This window comes from Gallinula chloropus (assembly GCF_964237585.1).
Source record: "Gallinula chloropus genome assembly, chromosome: 3".
NCBI lineage: Eukaryota > Metazoa > Chordata > Aves > Gruiformes > Rallidae > Gallinula > Gallinula chloropus.
Genome location: NC_140087.1, coordinates 44,748,060 through 44,767,826, shown reverse-complemented (window position 1 = coordinate 44,767,826; position 19,767 = coordinate 44,748,060). Strand labels below are relative to the sequence as shown.

The window sequence follows — 19,767 nt, the reverse complement described above, 5'->3', positions numbered from 1 at the left end:
TAAAACTAGGAGACATCCAGACTGGCTGATGAAAACTAGGGAAAACTTAAAGCCAACAGAAAGATTTTAGTAACTCACAGTATATATACATCAACAAGCACACCTTGTGATTAAATCTTTATACTACTCTGCAGAGATCAATCACTGCAACTGCATGAGTATCCTAGTTAAGCAATCTGGAAATATGCAAATATTGTGGTACAACACTGGGGCAAAAAAAAATCAAGTCACAGGATGAAAATAGTCATATCACGCATACCTTCTTACAAAGTTCATTCATGGTATTGCTCGAGTAAAACATTGGTAATATATAATTCTTCTGCTGCGTATATAATTTTTACATTAACACTGTTTTTTTCCAATTCTACACATTTACTAAACACTGAAGAGACATGCAGGGGGAAGAACAAAATAAACATAACACTTTTTGGGGGGATAATCACTATCCCATGTGATTAAGCTGCTTCTTGCCTAAAAGTTTTTGGTAAGAGTGTTAATATTCTTTTGGGAGTAACTTACTTATAACACACAAATGCTGGTTATAAACTTAAGTTTTGGTTCACATAAGGTGCCTCAGTCAGGATCAAAGGAAGCTCATTAGATCTTTCCAGCATGAAAAACATGGCAAAAATCCAGCCTTATACAAAGACCTTAGATAAAGGTAAAAGTAAATGGATAAAAAGCTTAAGACAAAATCACATGAGGTTCTTTATACAGCTCTAAACCCTACAGTCTTTGAAAAGCCTGTCCTTTTCCTATCACTATGCTACTGCATTTGAACACTGAAACAGGCTTGATTAATGCAGTTCTTTGAGTTGCTTAGTACTTTTCCTTTGTTTAATTCCAACTTTTCGGAGGATTTGTGTTTTGGGTTTCTGCCTAATTTCCAGAATTGTGGCAATAAAAAGGAGATGCAGAGCCATACCAACACATACTGTATAAAAAGAAAAGGTTCTAGATCTTGCTGTTTGTCTTGTGTCTGCACCATCCACATCTTAAAAACACAAAGAAGAAGATTCTACAGTGTCATTTAGAGGATGAAAACTTTTTTTTTGCCACTCTACCACCTTACACACTCCAGGGAACTCAAGGAAGAACAAACATTACAGAGGGTTACTTAGGTAAGCACAGTCAGCTTTCAATGGGATTACTTGTAGGGTTATATAGGGCAATAAAACAGAAGACAACAGACTGTAGACAATATTAGCATAATGTGAGGAAGACAAACAGTTAAATTGTTCCTGGACATGATATTTCACCATGCCAGTTCTTGAAAGGTAAAATACAATCATAAAACATCAAATTTTTAAAGTATGATTAGTCTATATGAATTAAGATGTATAAAAAAAATAAAAATCACAGTACATATCATAATTACGGTGCAGATGGGATACATTAGGATGGTTAATAAAATACAAAGTATCTATATTCATGCTGATAGAATTTACAGCATATAAACTGAAAACTGTTATAAATTAGGACTTCACAGAACTCCATAACCAACTCTTAACCCAACATGGGAGATTTCTTTGTGAGTGTGAGAGACAGTATTTTTTTTGTTTGTGTTGTTTTTGTTTTGGGATACTTTTCATTCACAATTCAACATAGAGAAGGATGATGGAAGAGACTCATAATGTGACAGAAATTTACAGAGGTAAGTGTAAACTTGCAAAAATACCTTGTCAGGACTAGCACAGCAACCAAAATTTATCGGTGTTCAACATATGTACAAGGTATTTAACAACAGCTACATTCAGATTACCTGCATATTTATAAACAATTTTAAATACGAGCAACCTGTATGACAGAAACATAGTCTGAAGGGCTGGATCTTGAATTGATAGCCCATAAATGACACTTACAATGGGAAAAGATTAACCCTGTGTCTACTTTCATGCCCTTCAGAAGACATGAATCATTTGAATGTCCTAATTCCCAATCACTCAGGATACTGTCCAAAAATCTAATCTCGTACCCTGTGCCTTTTGCTCATCAGTTAATACATTAACCTATTTCATTTCTCCTTTTATAAATCTGATTAAGCCATAAATTTGCATGATTATTAAAACATTTAAGGAGCACATGATGTTGAAGTAATACTCAAAGCAAAAAACCCCAAATAAACCAAATTAAAAAAAACCAAAAAACAACAAAAACAGATATGATTTAATCATTAATGATTGTACCAGAAGCATCCACAAACCTGCATTTCCACAACCAACTTTTTATCCTTTAAACTCTTTGTTTACAAGGTAATTTTCACTAGTTATCATTGTAAATACAGCCAGTGAATAATACTCTTACCGTGATCGAGCCTTGAATACATCTGGAATTTCCACTTCATCTTGCCCAGACTCCACTGCTTAGTGTTTAAAGCACTTCTTTTGGGAAAAAAATTTATCCTTGTAATGAATAACCCCAGTTTTATTTTTTCAGACTCATTTCTAGAAGGACAATGAAAGCTTAAAGCTGAGTCCAGTGCTCTAAAGATGTCAAGAAGAGTTCTCATTTCCACACATCCTTACACAGCACTTTCCACTGGTTCTTAAAACTGCAGAGCATTCGCACATGGGCGAGGCAAACTGCCTGCAGGATCGGATGGTACCTAATCAATAGATACTTTACCACTTAGAGATGTTAGTGCTTATAATAGAGTCACAGAGAGTCAGGTCTGTAGTTTAACTCACTCTCTTCCCAGTCAGCTATCACTAGGCAGAGATAAAGGATTTTTGTAACAAATTTTCATTGTTGGGTACCATAGTGTTACAATTCAGGTCCATAATATATTAAATATTCATTACATTCCTTCACTGCTTAAGCTAAAGCTGCCCTTTCCTGCTAATCTTTAAAAACAGAAGCCTGTGAGCTACTCAAAGTCAGTCTAGCAAATGACATACAGAAAGAGGCTGGTGGACCCAGAACTAGGACAATGAGCTAGATCTGCAGCCAGCATCAAAAGGCATACTGGAGGTCACACATTTTTCACACAGGGAGAGCAGGTTTGTTCCCTGGGCCACAGACTGAATTTGAGATCAGTATATCCCCCACTGTTGGAACGTAACGTGCAACCTTGAACCTGTTTTTAGCAGCTGTATTGCCCCCGAAGATATGCAGGTAACATGAAGTGTTCAATGCCACCAAAGTTTTTAAACCACCTTTTATCTGCTTCCAGTTCAAAGGACTAAGACTGTGAGAAAGAGGTACAAGAAGAGGAGTTGAAACAGCAATAAACGTGCACACATATATCCAAACTGTTTGCAAAAGCATAAATTTGCCATATAGGAATCAAGAGGGGGGGAAAAAAAACCCCAACCAGAAGTATTTTGACAATTCTCAAGTAAAAAAAAGGCAGTCAGATCATGCAAGGTGAGATGGGAAAGGCAAGGCAGTAAAGAGGCACACTGCTACCAGGAGCAACCCCTGCTCTTCAGTTCAGCACAGCAGTAGATGGGGAGGGCATTAGTAGTACCCCTAAGCTTTTTTGTACTAGATTGAATTGGTGCTAATTTCCTTGATGGCTCCTGTGCTAAACCATGAAGGAATCAGGGTCTATCTTCACAGGGCATTTCATTTCCAATTGTCAACTTCAGCAGTTTTCACTTGAAGCCCAAACATTTGGAGTTATCCTGAAGAGGGGAGGATAGAAGGGTAGGCAGATGCACAGAAAGGTATAAATGGGCCTGGAATAAACCACAAAGTGGTAGTTAGGAGAAGGTTTCTGTTCATCAAATCAGTCTGGGTGTGGACAGCCTTTCAATGGGAAGAGCTGAAAGAGTGGGAAGAGGAAAAACCAAATTATTTTAAGATAGAACTAGATAAACTCAGAGAAATAACTGGTTTATGGTACTTGGGATAAGCAGGGGCTAGATTCCATGACTCAGAAGGTGTTTTTCTGGCTTGCAGCTCCAAAGAGCTTGTTCCATATTTGCATACAACTGCTTGTCCTGTTTCATGTGCATGAAAGGATTTTTTCTGTTCCATCCAGGAAGTTTGATAATTATAACCTGTAAAATGAAAGAAATATAGCTGCATGTTCCCACTGCCTATAAATAGTTAACTGGACAAGCAAGGTTTTAGTTTGAGAAATTAGAGCTGGACTACCTCAAAATGCTCTTATCAGCAGGAGACTGCTTTATTTTAAGCAGCTATTAAAATAAAGAAATCAATACTATCAAGAATGGGGAAAGTGGTTCACTTTTAGAGGAGAGTTTCAGTAACAAAGCTCACATAGCAGTGATTAAACATGGCCCTCAGCTTGTACTACCTTTGGCTATACTAGTGAGCTGAAAAACAGCAAATCAATCATAATACTGTGAAGTATGGCTGAATGACTTTTTTCTGAAAACTGATGTGTCTCAACAGTTCGTTTAAAAATACTCCATGTCAAAAAAACCCCCAAAACATTTCTTTCCCATGGAATTAAAAAGTTTTCTTGATCTCATCAAACTTTCCTCAGGATTCAACATTACACCCTGAGGATCTGAGAGACCAGCAGAGCTAATAGCCCTATAAGTTAGAGCACTCATGGGGAAAGGAAATCAGAAAGCTAAATTTCATATTTCCACATCCATTCTCATTCAGTTCCAGATTTACTGTCTTGGTCTTCCCAGTCTCCAGTAATTTCTACATTTAACATAGCTGGAGGGCTTGAACTGCTGAGTTTACAGCAAACTTTCCCTGGAAGAGGGAACAGTGGTTAGTGTTTTATGAAACAGCATAGCCTCAAGATCTAGCCTTTACACATCTGACTTAAACTGCCACTTGGAAGACCACTTCCCAAGACCACCAGGTTAATCAGCTCTTATTTAGACCACTCAATGCGGTGTCCTTTTTCATTCACACTCTCTAGAAATTCTAAGCTAAGGCTAGAAGCTTCTCCATCAGGAGTTCTTTTCACTCACACTGATGCAGTTCTGCAGTTGTGAATTTGAATTTTCCAAAGAAATCTCTTTTATTAGAAAATTCCTTTCACCTCTATTCTATATAAAAGGTGATTAATAATAATAATGTAAAAACTTCCTTTTGATTAGACATGCAATATATGCAAACTCAACTCTCACTGTATTCTCAATTCCGAGCAAGAAAAAAGACATTGTGTTATGTCATTCTTAAGAAAGTGAACAGAAAGTCATAAAATATAAAGATCCCTTGAGGTGATAGGGTGACTTCACACTATGCACAATGATTTTGAAAATTTTAAACAGGTGGTATAAACCTAACATCTAGGATGTACTTCCTGAGGCAGTTCTTCAGAATAACAAGCACGTAAACAAAGTTGTCTGTAAACAGAAGCAGGAAAACCTAGCAACCTCAGTTAACAGTACGTACAATAGCATCACCACAAGTAACTAGCAAGGAGAAAGAAAAAAGAAAAAGAAAAGACCAGAAGTTTGCATGGCTAGAGGTAACAACTATAAAATAAATTTGCAATTAAATTTTTTTGAATTTTTTTTTTTTTTTTTTTTTTAAAGAAGAGGAAGCAAGGAAAAGACAAAACAGCAATACTTCAGCCCAGCGATCATCTAACTGTTTCCATTTTACTACTCAGGAACATTCAGTATTTCTTACCACAACAGACAAAGTGTCACAAAGTGTGATTTAGCAATGGAAAAGGAAGAAGAGACATGAGTGCTTTGATTTAGCCAAACTCAACTGTCATGGCAACCTATATGACAAACAAAGATTAAGACAGCAATTAGCAAACTGTTTTCTCTGCTTTATTCCACAGTTTTAACTTGTTAACTTTTAAAGCCATATTCATTACTGATCTCAAATATACTGCTGAGACAAATTTCATAAAATGGGACTACCTACATGCAGTCATACACGTAATTCCTGAGCACTGAAAGCATGCTTGAAGAAATGCTGCGGTGTTGCCAGTTTTGTGCTGTAGTTTGGAAGAGAAGCGCTCCTAGCTGAAGCCAGTTCTTGGGAAAACTGCCCCTTGGAAACTGCTCCCTGATATTTTGACGCTCTGACTTCTAGAAACGAGTTTGTCCACAATGCGTTTAGCTACTAATTTTCAAGCTGGCATAAGCAGGGCAAATAAGTTAAAACTAAGTAGCATCTTAATGTAACCAGCTCCTCTTACAACTGACCTGCAAAGTCGCACCATCTGCTACTGCTCAGCAGAAAGCAAGCAGTCTCTTTATTACCTGCAAAAGTATTTGCATCACCATAGGTGGCCAGGAGATAAGCCAGCCATTTTTATAGCATTTCCCATTTATGCTGTCTGGCGCTCTGCTTCCTCGTGGAAGGGTTATTTCAGGAACAGATGACAACCTAGTCAGGCATCATAACTACAAATCACAAAAGGGGCAGTCCCTATTTTAAACTGCCAAATGTGCCTATGTACAAAATCACATCATAACACAGTAAATAAAGATGCCAATTTAGCTCTTTCATTGTAATCCATATTGAAATAATTAATAAATCAAGGTGGCATTAACAGCAGTACACAGTACGATACTCAAAAAAGCACTGAAAGATGTAAATAGGAGTTAGCCCAACCAAAATTACACTAGAAATAAAAATAGATGAAAGTTTAGTGTGCCTTTCAGTTACATATGGAAGAAGATATTGCTGGTTAGTGCCACATGATAAAAGTAGTTCTCAGACCCTTTTGTGTGAAACAGAAATTAAGATTTGCTCTGTTTTCTTCTCAAAACCACTTGCAAATTAAAAGCAGAAAATTTCTATCACAAAACTATTTATTTTTTCATTGAGAATTTAAATCTTTCACACATAATGTTCAGAAACAACATCCAAAGCTACTTTGAAAACTTGTCAGAAAAAAAACCAAACCACAAACCAGTAGAAGTTCGGTATGAAAGGAAAAAGATTCCCATAGCTGAAGACTGTACAGTGTGAACTGGAAATTTTTGAATTGGAAGTCATTATTAGGGACTAGATATCTGCAATGTGAGGTAATTGCGTTTACTTGATAAAACACAAACACCAAATAGCCTGGATTTCTTAATAGCTCACTGAAACTGAGTAGTGGCTTGTATGGATATGAAAATGTCAGCTTCTTTTATCAGTGTATGAACAGTTACATTCTAATGCACATGAGTATAATTTATACACATTGCAGATGACTGTCCAGAGGTAACTACCTTGTAGCTTCTGCGATACATCAACAGTGGAGCTAAGCAGGAGATGAGATCTCTCTGTTGAAAACCGGGATCCTCCAACAGGTGGCTGCAAAACTTGCCTGTGGGTACACCCTTGCCAAAGATGCACTGTTAGTCACCTGAGTCTTGTGTTGATTTTACTCCAACAGGAAAATATAATGAGGTAATACACTGAAAAGCTTAGGACTACCCCCGCACTAGAAGAATAGGATTATTTAATAACATGACAGTAATTTGTGACTGAAAGTGTTTTTCATTAAGCATTACTTTCTCACATATCATTCAGTTAGAGGCTATTTTATTTCATTTTTAACTTTAGAAGTACTCATAAATCACAACTCATACAAAGGGAAAATTTTAAATGGTAAACAGGCAACAGTTATTGAAAAGAAAAGCAATTATATGGAGCACATTTTTTAAATAGGCTTTTACTAATCTGTACGTCATACATTTACTTTCTTGGCCTTTTTATTAAAAACACTCCTCTTTTCTTTTATAAAATGCTAGAAGAAGGTAGTCTGACAAATAAGAAGTCATGACATCCATGAGGCAATAATTAGCAGCCTCTCCAGAAGACAGGAAACTTGCAAAAAGAGGCATCATATTTCCTGACAGCGAATCTGTAGACTACATCTACTCTACTGTTTAAGATACTTTTAACCTTATAAGAGTAGGTAGGGAGAGTGAAATCAGTGAAAGCTTCCACTGCTTCTCAACAGCAAACATCTTAAACACAGCCCTGTCTAATTCTGTTACTTTTAAAGCTTCAAATTTTTCAGACTAAGCTTTTATTCTGAGCATCTGCCACAATTATGTTTTGAAATAAACAATTGATAAAACCGGCCAACACAGAACATGAAAGTTTTCTCATATGTTCTTAAAACAGCTTTAAAGTTCCTACACTTCGGGCTATGACTTCGAATCTGACAAAAGGTCAGAGATACTTCAGGAACATGGCATTTCCAATCATCATTAAAATCTATCCAAAATCTGACCAAGTTATAAGCCTCTGGAAATTAGACATCGCCCTCAAAATATATTTCATGAGAGTGGATAGTTCTCTGAAGACTTATGCTTATTTTAGGTAGCTGTTGGTCTTTCATGCTTTCCATATACTAACAAAGGAGTAAACAACACATCCACAAAGTGTAACCTACACCAAAAATACAAACACCAAGAATTTCAACCAGCTTCTAGGAGCCATTCTAATACTAGCCCAAGAAACTAAGAGCTGTGAAAGTTGCCTTTACTCTTAAAGCATTGCCTAATTGCAGTCTGTGGAAGAGAAAGAAATAGGCTCCAATGAGAAAACGAAAAGAGGTTTTGTGCAATAATTCAGCAGGGTGAGGCAGAAGCTCACACTAAAACCTGGAGTATCTTGGAAGAAAGAGAAAAAAAAAACCACCAACAGATCTCTCATGTGGTATTGAGAGAGCAAGAAACAAGGCTTGAATACACAGTTATAAGAGAGGGAAAAACAAAGGCGGCCGTCGGGCACGAGTAATAAAGAAGACGAGATTATAATCAGAGTGTACCGTTGCAAACATTTCAAGACAGAAGAGAGTTCAGCTTTAGCCATGTTAAATTAAATTCACTGGAAGACATCCAGGAAAGGAGATCAGAGTGAGAGAGTAGGACTTTTAAATAATCTGTTTATATTCATCTCAAGCCATGAGCAATAGATCATGGAGCGAACAAAACTTACTGAATTATTTTCATAAGCTGTAAGCCAACATCTTCAAAAAACAAAGTATGTGGGACCACACTTAAGCAAAAGGGGAATAATGGATTTTATTTAACATTAAAAAATATTAAGTTAATGTACAGAAATACATGGGATCAGTCAAAAGAGGAGCAAAGGTTGTCAATTCTAAAAAAACCCAAACAAAAAAACCCCAACCTCCTAAAGAAAACACACACTAAAGGAGTGACCCAAGAGACTGTACAAGAACTACACCAAGACAAAAGTCAAGGCAGACAAATGAGTAACAAAGGCACAAGCAAGCACTAGGGCTGGACGTAACAGGATGGAAGGATGACAAGTTGGTGGACAAACCTGGCTGGCACCAGGACAAGGTTACAGAAGCTTCGTTGATGGCGGTTTCAGCTGAGTGAAAAAGACACCAGCCAAACTGGAGGCAATCCAGGGTGGAAGTGGAGGCATGTCTGATGAACTCAGAGATGAAGGAAGAATATGAGACTGGCTGTGCTCCCAATTTTGGAGTAAGGGCAAAGATATATCTCCTAATTCTAGATGGGTAAAATTTATGTATTACTTAATGGTCTAATTCTTCTGTCTTTGAAATTAACAGCCCTGTTCTAATGGGGAAAAAAAGAAAAAAGGAAAAAAAAAAGAAAAACTAAAGAAGAAACAAAAGCAAAGTACAGACATGGAGAGAGATGAAAAAGGTGACAAATCACTGATTTTTCATGTCCTTTAAGTAGCATACAGCATTACTCTAAGTTTTCTCACAGCAACTATTCCTTTTTTCATTTTTTTACATAAATATCAGCATTTATTTTCTGTAAGATATTTTATTTCCTCACTCCAAGAAGAAAAAAAATCATCTAAGAGAAACCAAATTTTGAAGTTTTCAGCAACTAAAGTTTATACTGCAGGTTCTTAATATTGTCACACTTTTGGGCATGGAATGAACAAACATGTATACATTCCAGTACTGTGGTCACCAGGGCTGAAATAGGTTTACTCTCAAACTTAACAACACTGGTCTCACCTTTGTGCCACGTAAAATTCAGTTCTTGAGATCACAGAACCATTGAATATATGGAATTGAATCCCAGTGTTCAAGACTGGGATGCTCCTTTAAAGTAGGGAGCACTACTAATTGCATACACAGACACAGGGCTTTATACCACTTCTGATATTTTAAAGAAGCATGATATATTTAGGGAGCTTATACAGGAAAACATTAACAGAGGATTTGTGGTGTACTGACACTCTGATTCAAATTACGATCTCTCCTAATCTTAAATTTCTGACTGACACACTGTTCACGTGGCACTAGGCTAAGCTACTGTTTTCAAAAAGTTCATCCTGTTAGATAGGTCAATGAAAGATAACTAGAGTAATTCTCTTAGTCAAAGCATGGTACACCTGTTAACAAAAAGCCTCTTCTGCTTCTTTCCAAACTTTTAATTTGATAAAATCTGTTTAAGAGGGGAAACTTGAAAAAAAAAAAAGAAAAATGTATTCAGTGCTCTGAAGGACAAATTAACTGAATATATGGTAAAATCAGGAAAACTGAAAGCATTGTCACACTGCTTTAAGTAACCAGGAAAATAAAAAACACTTATTTTCCAGTAACTTTATTGAGCATATTTAATCACAAACACTTTCAGATGGAGTGTGATTTTAAGTTGCCTGAATAATCTTAGTTTAATAGACACACTCCATTTTTAATTAATTTTAAAAAAAGTTTAAATTTTATTTAAAAAACCACAACAATATAGAAGTTGAATCTTTTCAGAGAGTCCATGGATGATTTTGTAGATAAGCAAGGTTATCTAGGAGAGCTTGTTTGGTTTGTGTATTCATCAAACAAATTTATTCTACCCATTTTCCCTTCAGCAATTCTGTTAAACTATTCTTCAGAAAATATGACAAAGTTTAAAAAGAGACTTGTGTTCTCTCATATCCATGTCAATCATCCATTCCTAACCAAGTTTCAGATTAATGTGTAGAATAGGGATTATTTTAACTATACTGGTAAGGTATTAAGTAGATTAGTTAATATTTGTACATTATTTTGAAGTTAATTGGTGAAGAGGGAAAACCCTCATTATCTTCAGTCACAAACTAGTACAAAGAAATGTTAAAGATAAATTTTAAGAGCATGGATCTTGAAAAGAAGTTCAATTTAAAACTTTATGGGTTGTACAGTATTATACAACAGAATGACATGTTAAAGTTGAATTCGCTATCCAAGAGAAAGTAGAAGTATTTTATATGACACCTACATTACAATTTTGTAACTGTAAGCAACCACCACCAACAGCAATCTGGCCAGATAGCCTGAAGCCAAAAATAACACTGTAGCTGGAGTGCCAACAAGTTTGCACTAACCCCTGAACTATTCTGTATCAAAAGCCTTTTCAGAAGGAAAAAGATTTTCTAGCATAGGCATCCAATTTGAATTCTGTTTCTATTGTTACTTTCACTCATATTTTTGACAGAGCAGCTATTGGATTGAAGTGTTGATAGTCCTGTAGAGCACCTTTATTCAAAGAAAAAGGCCATGAAAACAACAGATAAAGAATAGTGAGTTAAAGTGTTAAGAAACCAAGTAATGGAAGAATCTTTTAAATCTTACACTTACCTGGATACAAAAGCATACACATCTGAGCTCAGAAAAATTGCTGACCACTCTCATTTTTATTAGAAGAACTAACAGAATTCTCTTGGGACTGACAAATCATTGATAAAACATGTCCCACTTGGCAAAAAAAGACAAAAGATAACTTTTTTTCAGTACTTACATCAAAGGTAGGTGTGCTTTGCTGGGCAGTCTGATTACATGGTTCTCTGAAGCAGTCAGTGAATGGAAGCAAAAGACCCATTGCAATAATGCGAGAACATAGTTTTTCTGCTTCTTCTTGTGGTGCATTTTCCTGCTGGCTGAAGAGCTTTTCCAGCAGCGTTCGTCCTGCCAATATGATGATACAGATCAATAAGAATTTACAGCTATCTACAGGACACAAAGATGGCCAGACCCTTTTCAGTGCTCTGTGGAGACAAGACAAGGGGCAATGGCTGCAAGTTGGAGCACAGGAAGTTCCACAACAACATGTGGAAGAACTTTTACACAGTGAGGGTGACAGAGCACTGGAACAGGCTGTCCAGGGAGGTGGTGGAGTCTCCATCTCTGGAGATATTCAACGCACATCTAGACGTCTATCTGTGCAATATGAGCTAGGGAGCTGCTTTGGCAGGGGGGTTGGACCTGATGATCTCCCAAGGTCCCTTCCAACCCCTATGATTCTATGATTAAGGTGTTGCAATGTGCAGTGAAAATCTCAACTGTTAGGGGTAAAAGAAATTAGAAAAGAATTCTTGGGGAATACATTGGATAATAAGCCTTTAAAGTATTTCTATGTAATAATTTGAAATTATCTACAGTCTGGTTAATTAGGATGTTCAAGAAATATACATTGTGTTGGCTGCACTGCAGAGTAGGAACAAAAACCATGAGATGCTATTGTAGTATTAATTTCTTACTTATTTATATTGTACAATTTTCCTGATGGAAAAACAGAGATATTACCAAAGAAATGAAGTAAGTTTTTCCGAGGGTGTCAAAGTTATAGAATCAAGTCTCCCAAATCTTGGAATAAGCCTTTGCTTTTTAATCAAAATCATCACATTCTTTAAAAAAATGTGTTCCAGTTCTTTGGAGAAATTTTCAATAAAAGAGAAATAACAAAAAACCCAACCCACCAAACCCCAAACTGATAGCTATTCTGTTTAAAATTCTATTTAATACAGCTCCAGAGCAGCAGAGTGCTCCAAGCTGAAATGCAGTGCCACAAGAAACAATACAGAAAAGTAAAACTTATTGAAGAGTGAGAAGCCAGGAAGCCAGATTTCACGATCAAAGCATTTTCTTTGTTATCTCACCAGAGAATGAAAGGAGGGCATGTGTTACATAAAGTACATTATAGGAGACAATGCAAGAGGTTTGGAAGACATTTGTGCTGTGTGCAGTTAGCCAGAAAGAGACAGAAAAATTAGTCATATACACAGGCTGTAGTAAAATCTACATAATAAGAATATTAAATTGCTTGATTAAGCTCTAAAATGTCAAAAGATGCCAAAGTTCAGATTTACAGGATATAAATAAAGAGATGAAAAAAATCTATGGAAATAGAAAAGGCAATTGAGAAATAAAGTTAATTTCATGTTTTTGTCCAAACTAGCTGTGAATACAGTTTGTACCTAAATCAGTTTCTATAGTCTTTCTTTTTCCACCCACTCACAGGAAGTCAAAGGTATTTTCCAGAGAAAAATATACCGCATTAAGACAGCATTATAGCATCATTTAAAGTACTATTATTAATAACAACACTACTGTTTCTAACATAAAAATTCATTATTTCTGTTATAATGTTGTTTTTATTAAAAATGTAAAATTTCCCAGGCTGTCTGATTTTGCTTTTAAACATCTGGATGCAATTTAAAATGGATATTGTAAGTGACATTTAGCCCAAATTTTCTGTATTATTTTAGCTTTATGTGGCAACACAGCCTAAAATAAACAATACATTAAAATGCTAGAAGTTGTTTCTAAGATTTTCCTCTCCACATATAAAGTTCTGGTATTTCTGATTTATTAGTCCGAGTTTGCTAGCCTTTTATTAAACATAATACAGAGCAGTCAAGGGGATAAACTGGAGGATAAGCTTGTTTTGTTGCATCTGCTGATTAGTTTGCCTCTGTTCCTTGGTTTTACCACCTACAAATTGATGATGACGTACTTACTTATTCAATATATCTCTCTACTTAGAGGGATATTCAATATATCCCTATATTTATACAGTTTGGTTCTTAACTCTTCAAAGTCATTAATTAATTGAAGATGGGCTTTCTTACTGCAATTTTTAACAATTTCCCCACAGTTGGAGCAATGCAACAGTAGGAAACCATGGAAGCAAAGTGCACACACAGAGCTGTGTGCCAACAGATATTTTTGTAATTTGATTTAATACATTTTCTTTGGGGTTGCAGCTGCCAATGCTTAGTGGTGCTGTAAGGGACCGCTAACATCCTACCCCCCAGCTATTGCCCTCTTACTGCAAGAAATGGATTCCCCCCGGTATAAATACTGAGGTTAAGGATATAAACCAGCTTTAGGATGAAAAAAAACAAACCCACAAACATAAAAAAAAAGTACAAGACTGACATCACGCTGGTATCAGAGCACCAACAGGTAGCATTTTTGGGGCAAAGCACATAAAGTGATAATATGATATCACTGAGTAAAGTGCAACAACATGGCAAGTTGTCGAGTTAAACAAGAGACTGCAAGCGATGAGGATGAATGGGGAAGTCAGTGGTTTACACTTATCTAAAATAAGCAGAAGAAAAAATAATTTTAAAATACACTAGAGGAAGAGCACTCCCCAAATGCACTCAAAAAAGGACTATGCAAAAATCCCACACATTTCTTGATGTTATAATAAATACTCAGGTTACATTTGAATGTCAGACAATATATATTTGGTTTTTTGTCTGGATGTTTCAATACGTAACAAATCTTGTCATGCTTAGGGAGTCTTTTGGACATTTGGAAGGAGAATAGCCCCCTCCTCTTTTTTACTTTAACCTAATTAAAAGGAATAATATCTGTAAATGACAAAACAGGAAATGAGGCTGTTTTGTTTTCTTGTTAATCCACCCATTCATTTGCTAATTTTGTAGCGCTTCTTAACAGTCTTGCTTAAAATGAAATACTTTGTTCAGAATCTTCGTTGCCATTCAGTTGCAGTTTAATTTTTATACTGGTTATGAACTATTGTTGTTTAGTGACTATTGACTATTGCCTAAACATACTTAAGCATTCAGACAATATAGAATAAGTATCTATATCGTAAAAGTAATTAATGAACTTATTTTCTCTGTATTACTTATGTCATTTTGCCCATGTGAACCTGAAGCAGACTCTCCAGTATATTAGTAGTCTTGGAATAAACAGGGCTGCAAAGATTATTTGATTACATTAGCTAGTATTTTAATTTAAGAGAATCAGCCACTTAACTCTAACTTTAGTACCATTAAGCTGTCCTTTACATCAAATATACATTGAATCAAAGGCAGGTTCTCAACACAGACGTAATAAAGTTCAGATAAAGCTGTACTCTAACACAGCTTCTGTGCTCCTTACAATTGCTATGGAGAGCTGAGGATAGACACAGAAATTTCAATTACAGAAATACATTTTGCTAATTCAGTAAATACATTTTACCAAATGCAAGTTGGAAAAAGTTCATTTTTCAATGCATGCAGAAATAGCTTCACTGTGAACAACTATAAAAAAAAATTCTTTGTATCAACAATAAATGGGTTAGACGTTTAAAGCACTATATTTAATATATTTAGAACAGACTGTTAGACCACTGAAGTTTTGGACCTAGCCAGTGAGGGCTTATAATTGAACTGAAAGGTCATTACAAGTGTCAAAACTACCATCAAATACAAAAAAGTCAGCCAAATTTATAAAAAGGACAATATGCATTTTTCTTAAAGGGGAACCAGGAAGAGGTAAACCCTACACCAAAAAAAGTGTGTCAGTACTTGAGAATGTTATTCGTTTCCCTGAGGCAACACCACACAGACCTGACTGATGGCCTCACTGTAGCTATTTTACATGGGAGAACAACATTTGAAAGGCAAGGTTTACCAAGAAGTAGTTCCTCCCTTGTTAAGGACATCATCTATTTCTCTTTCACCTATTGTCAGGTAAATGCCAGTTGTCACTCCAAGAGAAGCATTTCAGCTCCGAAGTCCTCAGCAGTCCAGGGAGGTTGGTGCCAAATCCACCCCCACTGCCCTCTGACACTGCCTGCGCCTGCACTGATGTCAAAACAAGAGATGTTTGTGAAGCAGCCGTTGATTCAGGGCAAGATGAAGGTTATAATTTTGTTTAGATATAACAAAATACTTCTTTAACACTAGGCATTTAACTACTTTGGAACCAGAAATGGTTTGCCACCACCCTATCTGCCCTACACACATACTTGGAATGAATTCCGATTACAATGACTTTATGTCTAGATGCATGAAATGGACTGTAAAATGTTAATCCCAGAATCTATTCATTGAACAGCAACACCAAAACCACAGCCATACTTAATGCATAGGCTAAATTTCGATCAACCTCAACTGCAATATTTTGAGCTAATATTTTTCATCTTTGGTTTATAATTAAAATGCAGCAACAACAGCCTTTTTTTTCCTTAGACACCATTAATCACCTCATATTCCTAATGTTTATATGATGTAATACATTCAAATGGTGAAGATGGTTGCAAGTAACCTGGGATAATTAATTATTAAATATTGCATAATTATTAAATTATCAGGTGATTTCTGTTACAGGGAATTAATGCAACAATAAAGCGATTTCTCTTGGTTGTCTTTACACACCATGAAAATAATAAAGAACAGTGATCTCAGATCTCTTTTTTACCCTAAAAGTTTAAGTTCCCACTTTTTCTATTTTTAACAGCCTTTCTTCTCAGAAATGTGATGTCATGTTCTTGAAGCCCATTCTTACCCTTCCACTAAGTATCAGTTTGGTGAGGGATGTGAGGCATATCAAGCTTTGAACTAGAGGAGAACTGCTGCTAAGCTTCAGCTTTAGATCAAATCAGTATTCTGAGGATCTTGCCAAAACCCTTCAGCAAATAAGATGACTATGAACTCCTAAGTTACTTTTTTAGGAGCTTAGAATGACTTCTTTAATGCCATAGTGGTATTAAAAGATTTTTTTTTCTTTTCTTACAAAGGATTACAAATATCATGGGAACACGGTATTAAGTTTGGATGTATCAGGTACTCTGTCCTTCTACAGATATTTTATGATACTTTTTCTGACATGGCTCAGACTAGGTCTCTGGCTCTGCTTCCAAATTCCATGTTCTCCACCTTCGTGGCACCTGCCACTTCCTCCGGTTTTGATGAAGATGAAGCACCTTGTCAACTCATCACCTCCTGTATGACATTATAGGTCTTCAAGTCATCTCTGTGACCAAGACTTGAGCAAAACTCTCCCTTTTTGAAAAGTGCACATATTCATATTCTTAGTGTTCATTTTCAATTTTAGATGCACTGCAACCATATTTTCTTAATTGCAAGGTAGAGGGAGAAAAGAAGTCTACTCCCATCCAAAGTAATTTTACAAACATTATTTCATGTAATAAAACACTGTAAAATATTAGCTATTAGATAATATGCACATAATCATTTCATATAATCAGTGGCCTAACACAGCGACAGATTCTCCCTTGGCCCGTAGAGGTGTCTGTGTCTATGTATTATGCCTCCTTCCATGTGGCAGCAAGTGCTACAGACCTTGGCCAGCAGTACTGATAATCTGAACTGGTTTAGCTATCATGATGTGGACTATGAGTCACTTCAGATGGGAGAGGTTGCCTATTTTAAAAGAAAGCCTATTTTAGATGATATTTGGTCTTTCAATTACAATAACCTTATATTTTACTGCAATGTTTTTTCTCCTGAAGCAGACACTAAACACAAGGATCTATGCTCTTCCAAAATGCAGATTTAACTTACGCCTGATTGCCTATGGAATTATTGTATGTTGAAGGTATGTTCTGGTACTGTCCACAGAGAAATACAAGCAAGTCTCAACCAGTATATGCACATTTTATCTTTTCCTGTGCAACCAGGACCAACCATTCAAAGAACTACTTGGTGAGGAATAAAATACTTAAGAACTAGGAAAGCCATAAGCATGTTGTTGTGGGCATCGGATTTACCTAATTATCAAAGGAAGGGAGAGGTACAAATGGAAAGGAGGAACATAAGAAAACTACAGCATCATTGTCATACTGAAGAAACACACACATTCGCTGAGGCACTGCACTATGGAAGAGCTTGTAAGGTTTCCCTGAGGATTGTGCTGCTATAAGCGTACATTTATCTTTAGAGACGTGTCTCTCATCCTTATGCTGCATTTGCAAAAGCCCAGGAATTCAGCTGCCAGTGAGCACAGCTTGAAACTAATGGTCAAAATGAGTTATACTCCAAAATACTCCACTTCTGCCAGTCTCCCATGACTGCATCTTCTAACAACCAGAGCACTATACCACACTTACTGCCACTAGTACAGCAGCTGCATCAGCACATCTCAACCAATACAGGCGAGACACTGCCTTTCCATTTTATTTTTATAATGCAGACTTAGAAGCTTCAGTTATAACTATATATATATAGTTCTGAACACCCTATCCAGTCACATCAAGGCTTAACTTGACTCATGCAAATACTGATTACTGAAATCTGAAATCAGCTTGCCTTCTTTTCCCTGTTTACTTTTTTTTTTCCAGTTCAGTAAGATCAGAAATGCTCACACAGCAAAGAGATTTCATGAGCTTTGAAACAAAAAAGCAACATAGGCCTTGCTCTATTTTTGGGAGATAGTACAGGAAAAAAAAGAGGAAAAGGAAGAAGACATTGACAAAATGGTGAAATTTCCATTTAGAATATGTTTTCAAATAGCTTTACAAGCTATCAAAAGGCAATTGCAGTCTTATGGGTTTACATTCACAAAGGATTGCAACTACAAATGTTATTTTATAAATTAAAAAAAAAGAGAAAAGAAAATAGGCAAAAGGAAAAACTGATTTCTACAACATTCAAAAGTTAGGAAATATAGTACTTCAGATATCTGCTGCCCCATATACATCTAAATTTTTTTCTGTCTCCTTTTCTCTATATACCACTATCAAGGTCACAGCTAAGTCAGGCCTAAATCATCTGACTAAGCAGCTGACCTGCACAGCCCCAGAATGACAGAAGAGGACAAAAATGTCCAAGAGACAAAAATACTTAAGAGATTTCCGTATCTGTAGATAAATAGTAATTGGGAATACATGTAATTTCTAAATACTTTGCGATACAAGTTTTACTCATTCATCATATACCCAAAACTGCACAGTAAAAGTTTGCTGAATCATTTCCTAAGGGCAAATCAATCCCGCATCATTTTTCACCTCTCCACTGTTTAATGTACTTTCTTAGCTTCAAATATACTGTCCTGGTTTTGGTCAGGATGGAGTTAATTTCATTTGTAACAGCGGATGAATGCTGTGTTTGAGAGTAAAATGGGAGTAGTGCTGATAACACCCTGATGTTTCTAGTTGCTGTCAGACAGTCAAGGACTTTCTCAGCTCTTCATGAGAAAGGAGAGGCGAAGCCAGGACAGGTGACCCAACTGACCAAAGAGAGTATTCCATGACAGTTACGTCCTGCCCAGGATATCGGGGGGCGGATGGGAGGAAGGCCTGGGGCGGCTCTGGGACGCGCGGTTCTTGGGGGACGGTCGGGTTCTGGGACGGCTCTGGGTGGCACGGCCTGAGTTGTGTGGTTCGGTGAGAAACTGCATTGTGTATCAACAGCTTCATATATTTTGCTTTGAAGTCCTGTTAGTATTGTTACATTGTATCTTTCTGTTATCTTAGTAAACTATCCTTATCCCAACCCACGGGCCTCTTAATTTCTTGATTTTGGGGTTATTTGCCCCTTTCTCTTCCTTTTTCCCTTCCCTTACTTCTCACCCCCCTTCCCTCTTCCCTTTAACCTGCTCTTTTCCTTAAAGGAGCAGGCAGCTGCGTGGATCTTGGCCCTCAGCCGGGGTGAAACCACGACATATACAAAGCACAGAGAGACTAATACTTCACATATAAAGTTAATATTTCAAGGATCAAAAGGGTTACATTTCTTTAATATTTTCCTTTCATTTTATAATCTTTCCATATTTCAAGTTTTTCAGCTAACCTGTGCCATTCAGCCTTGATAAAGTGTGCAACATGTGACTGCTGAGAAAGATGAGGTTTTCAAGTGTGGTTATGGAACATGAGGAATGAAACAGAACTA

The 19,767-nt window shown here is 36.5% G+C and overlaps 1 protein-coding gene across 1 annotated transcript in view; it reads right to left on the bottom strand.

Moving 5' to 3' along the window:
- FMN2 (formin 2) overlaps nt 1-19,767 on the bottom strand; it is a gene marked incomplete at both ends in the record, with an annotated part of 156,227 nt that overhangs the window by 124,163 nt on the left and 12,297 nt on the right. The window contains one exon of the mRNA XM_084261664.1: nt 11,631-11,797. Coding sequence (XP_084117790.1) covers nt 11,631-11,797 — 167 coding nt within the window. The remainder of the gene's footprint in view (nt 1-11,630; nt 11,798-19,767) is intronic.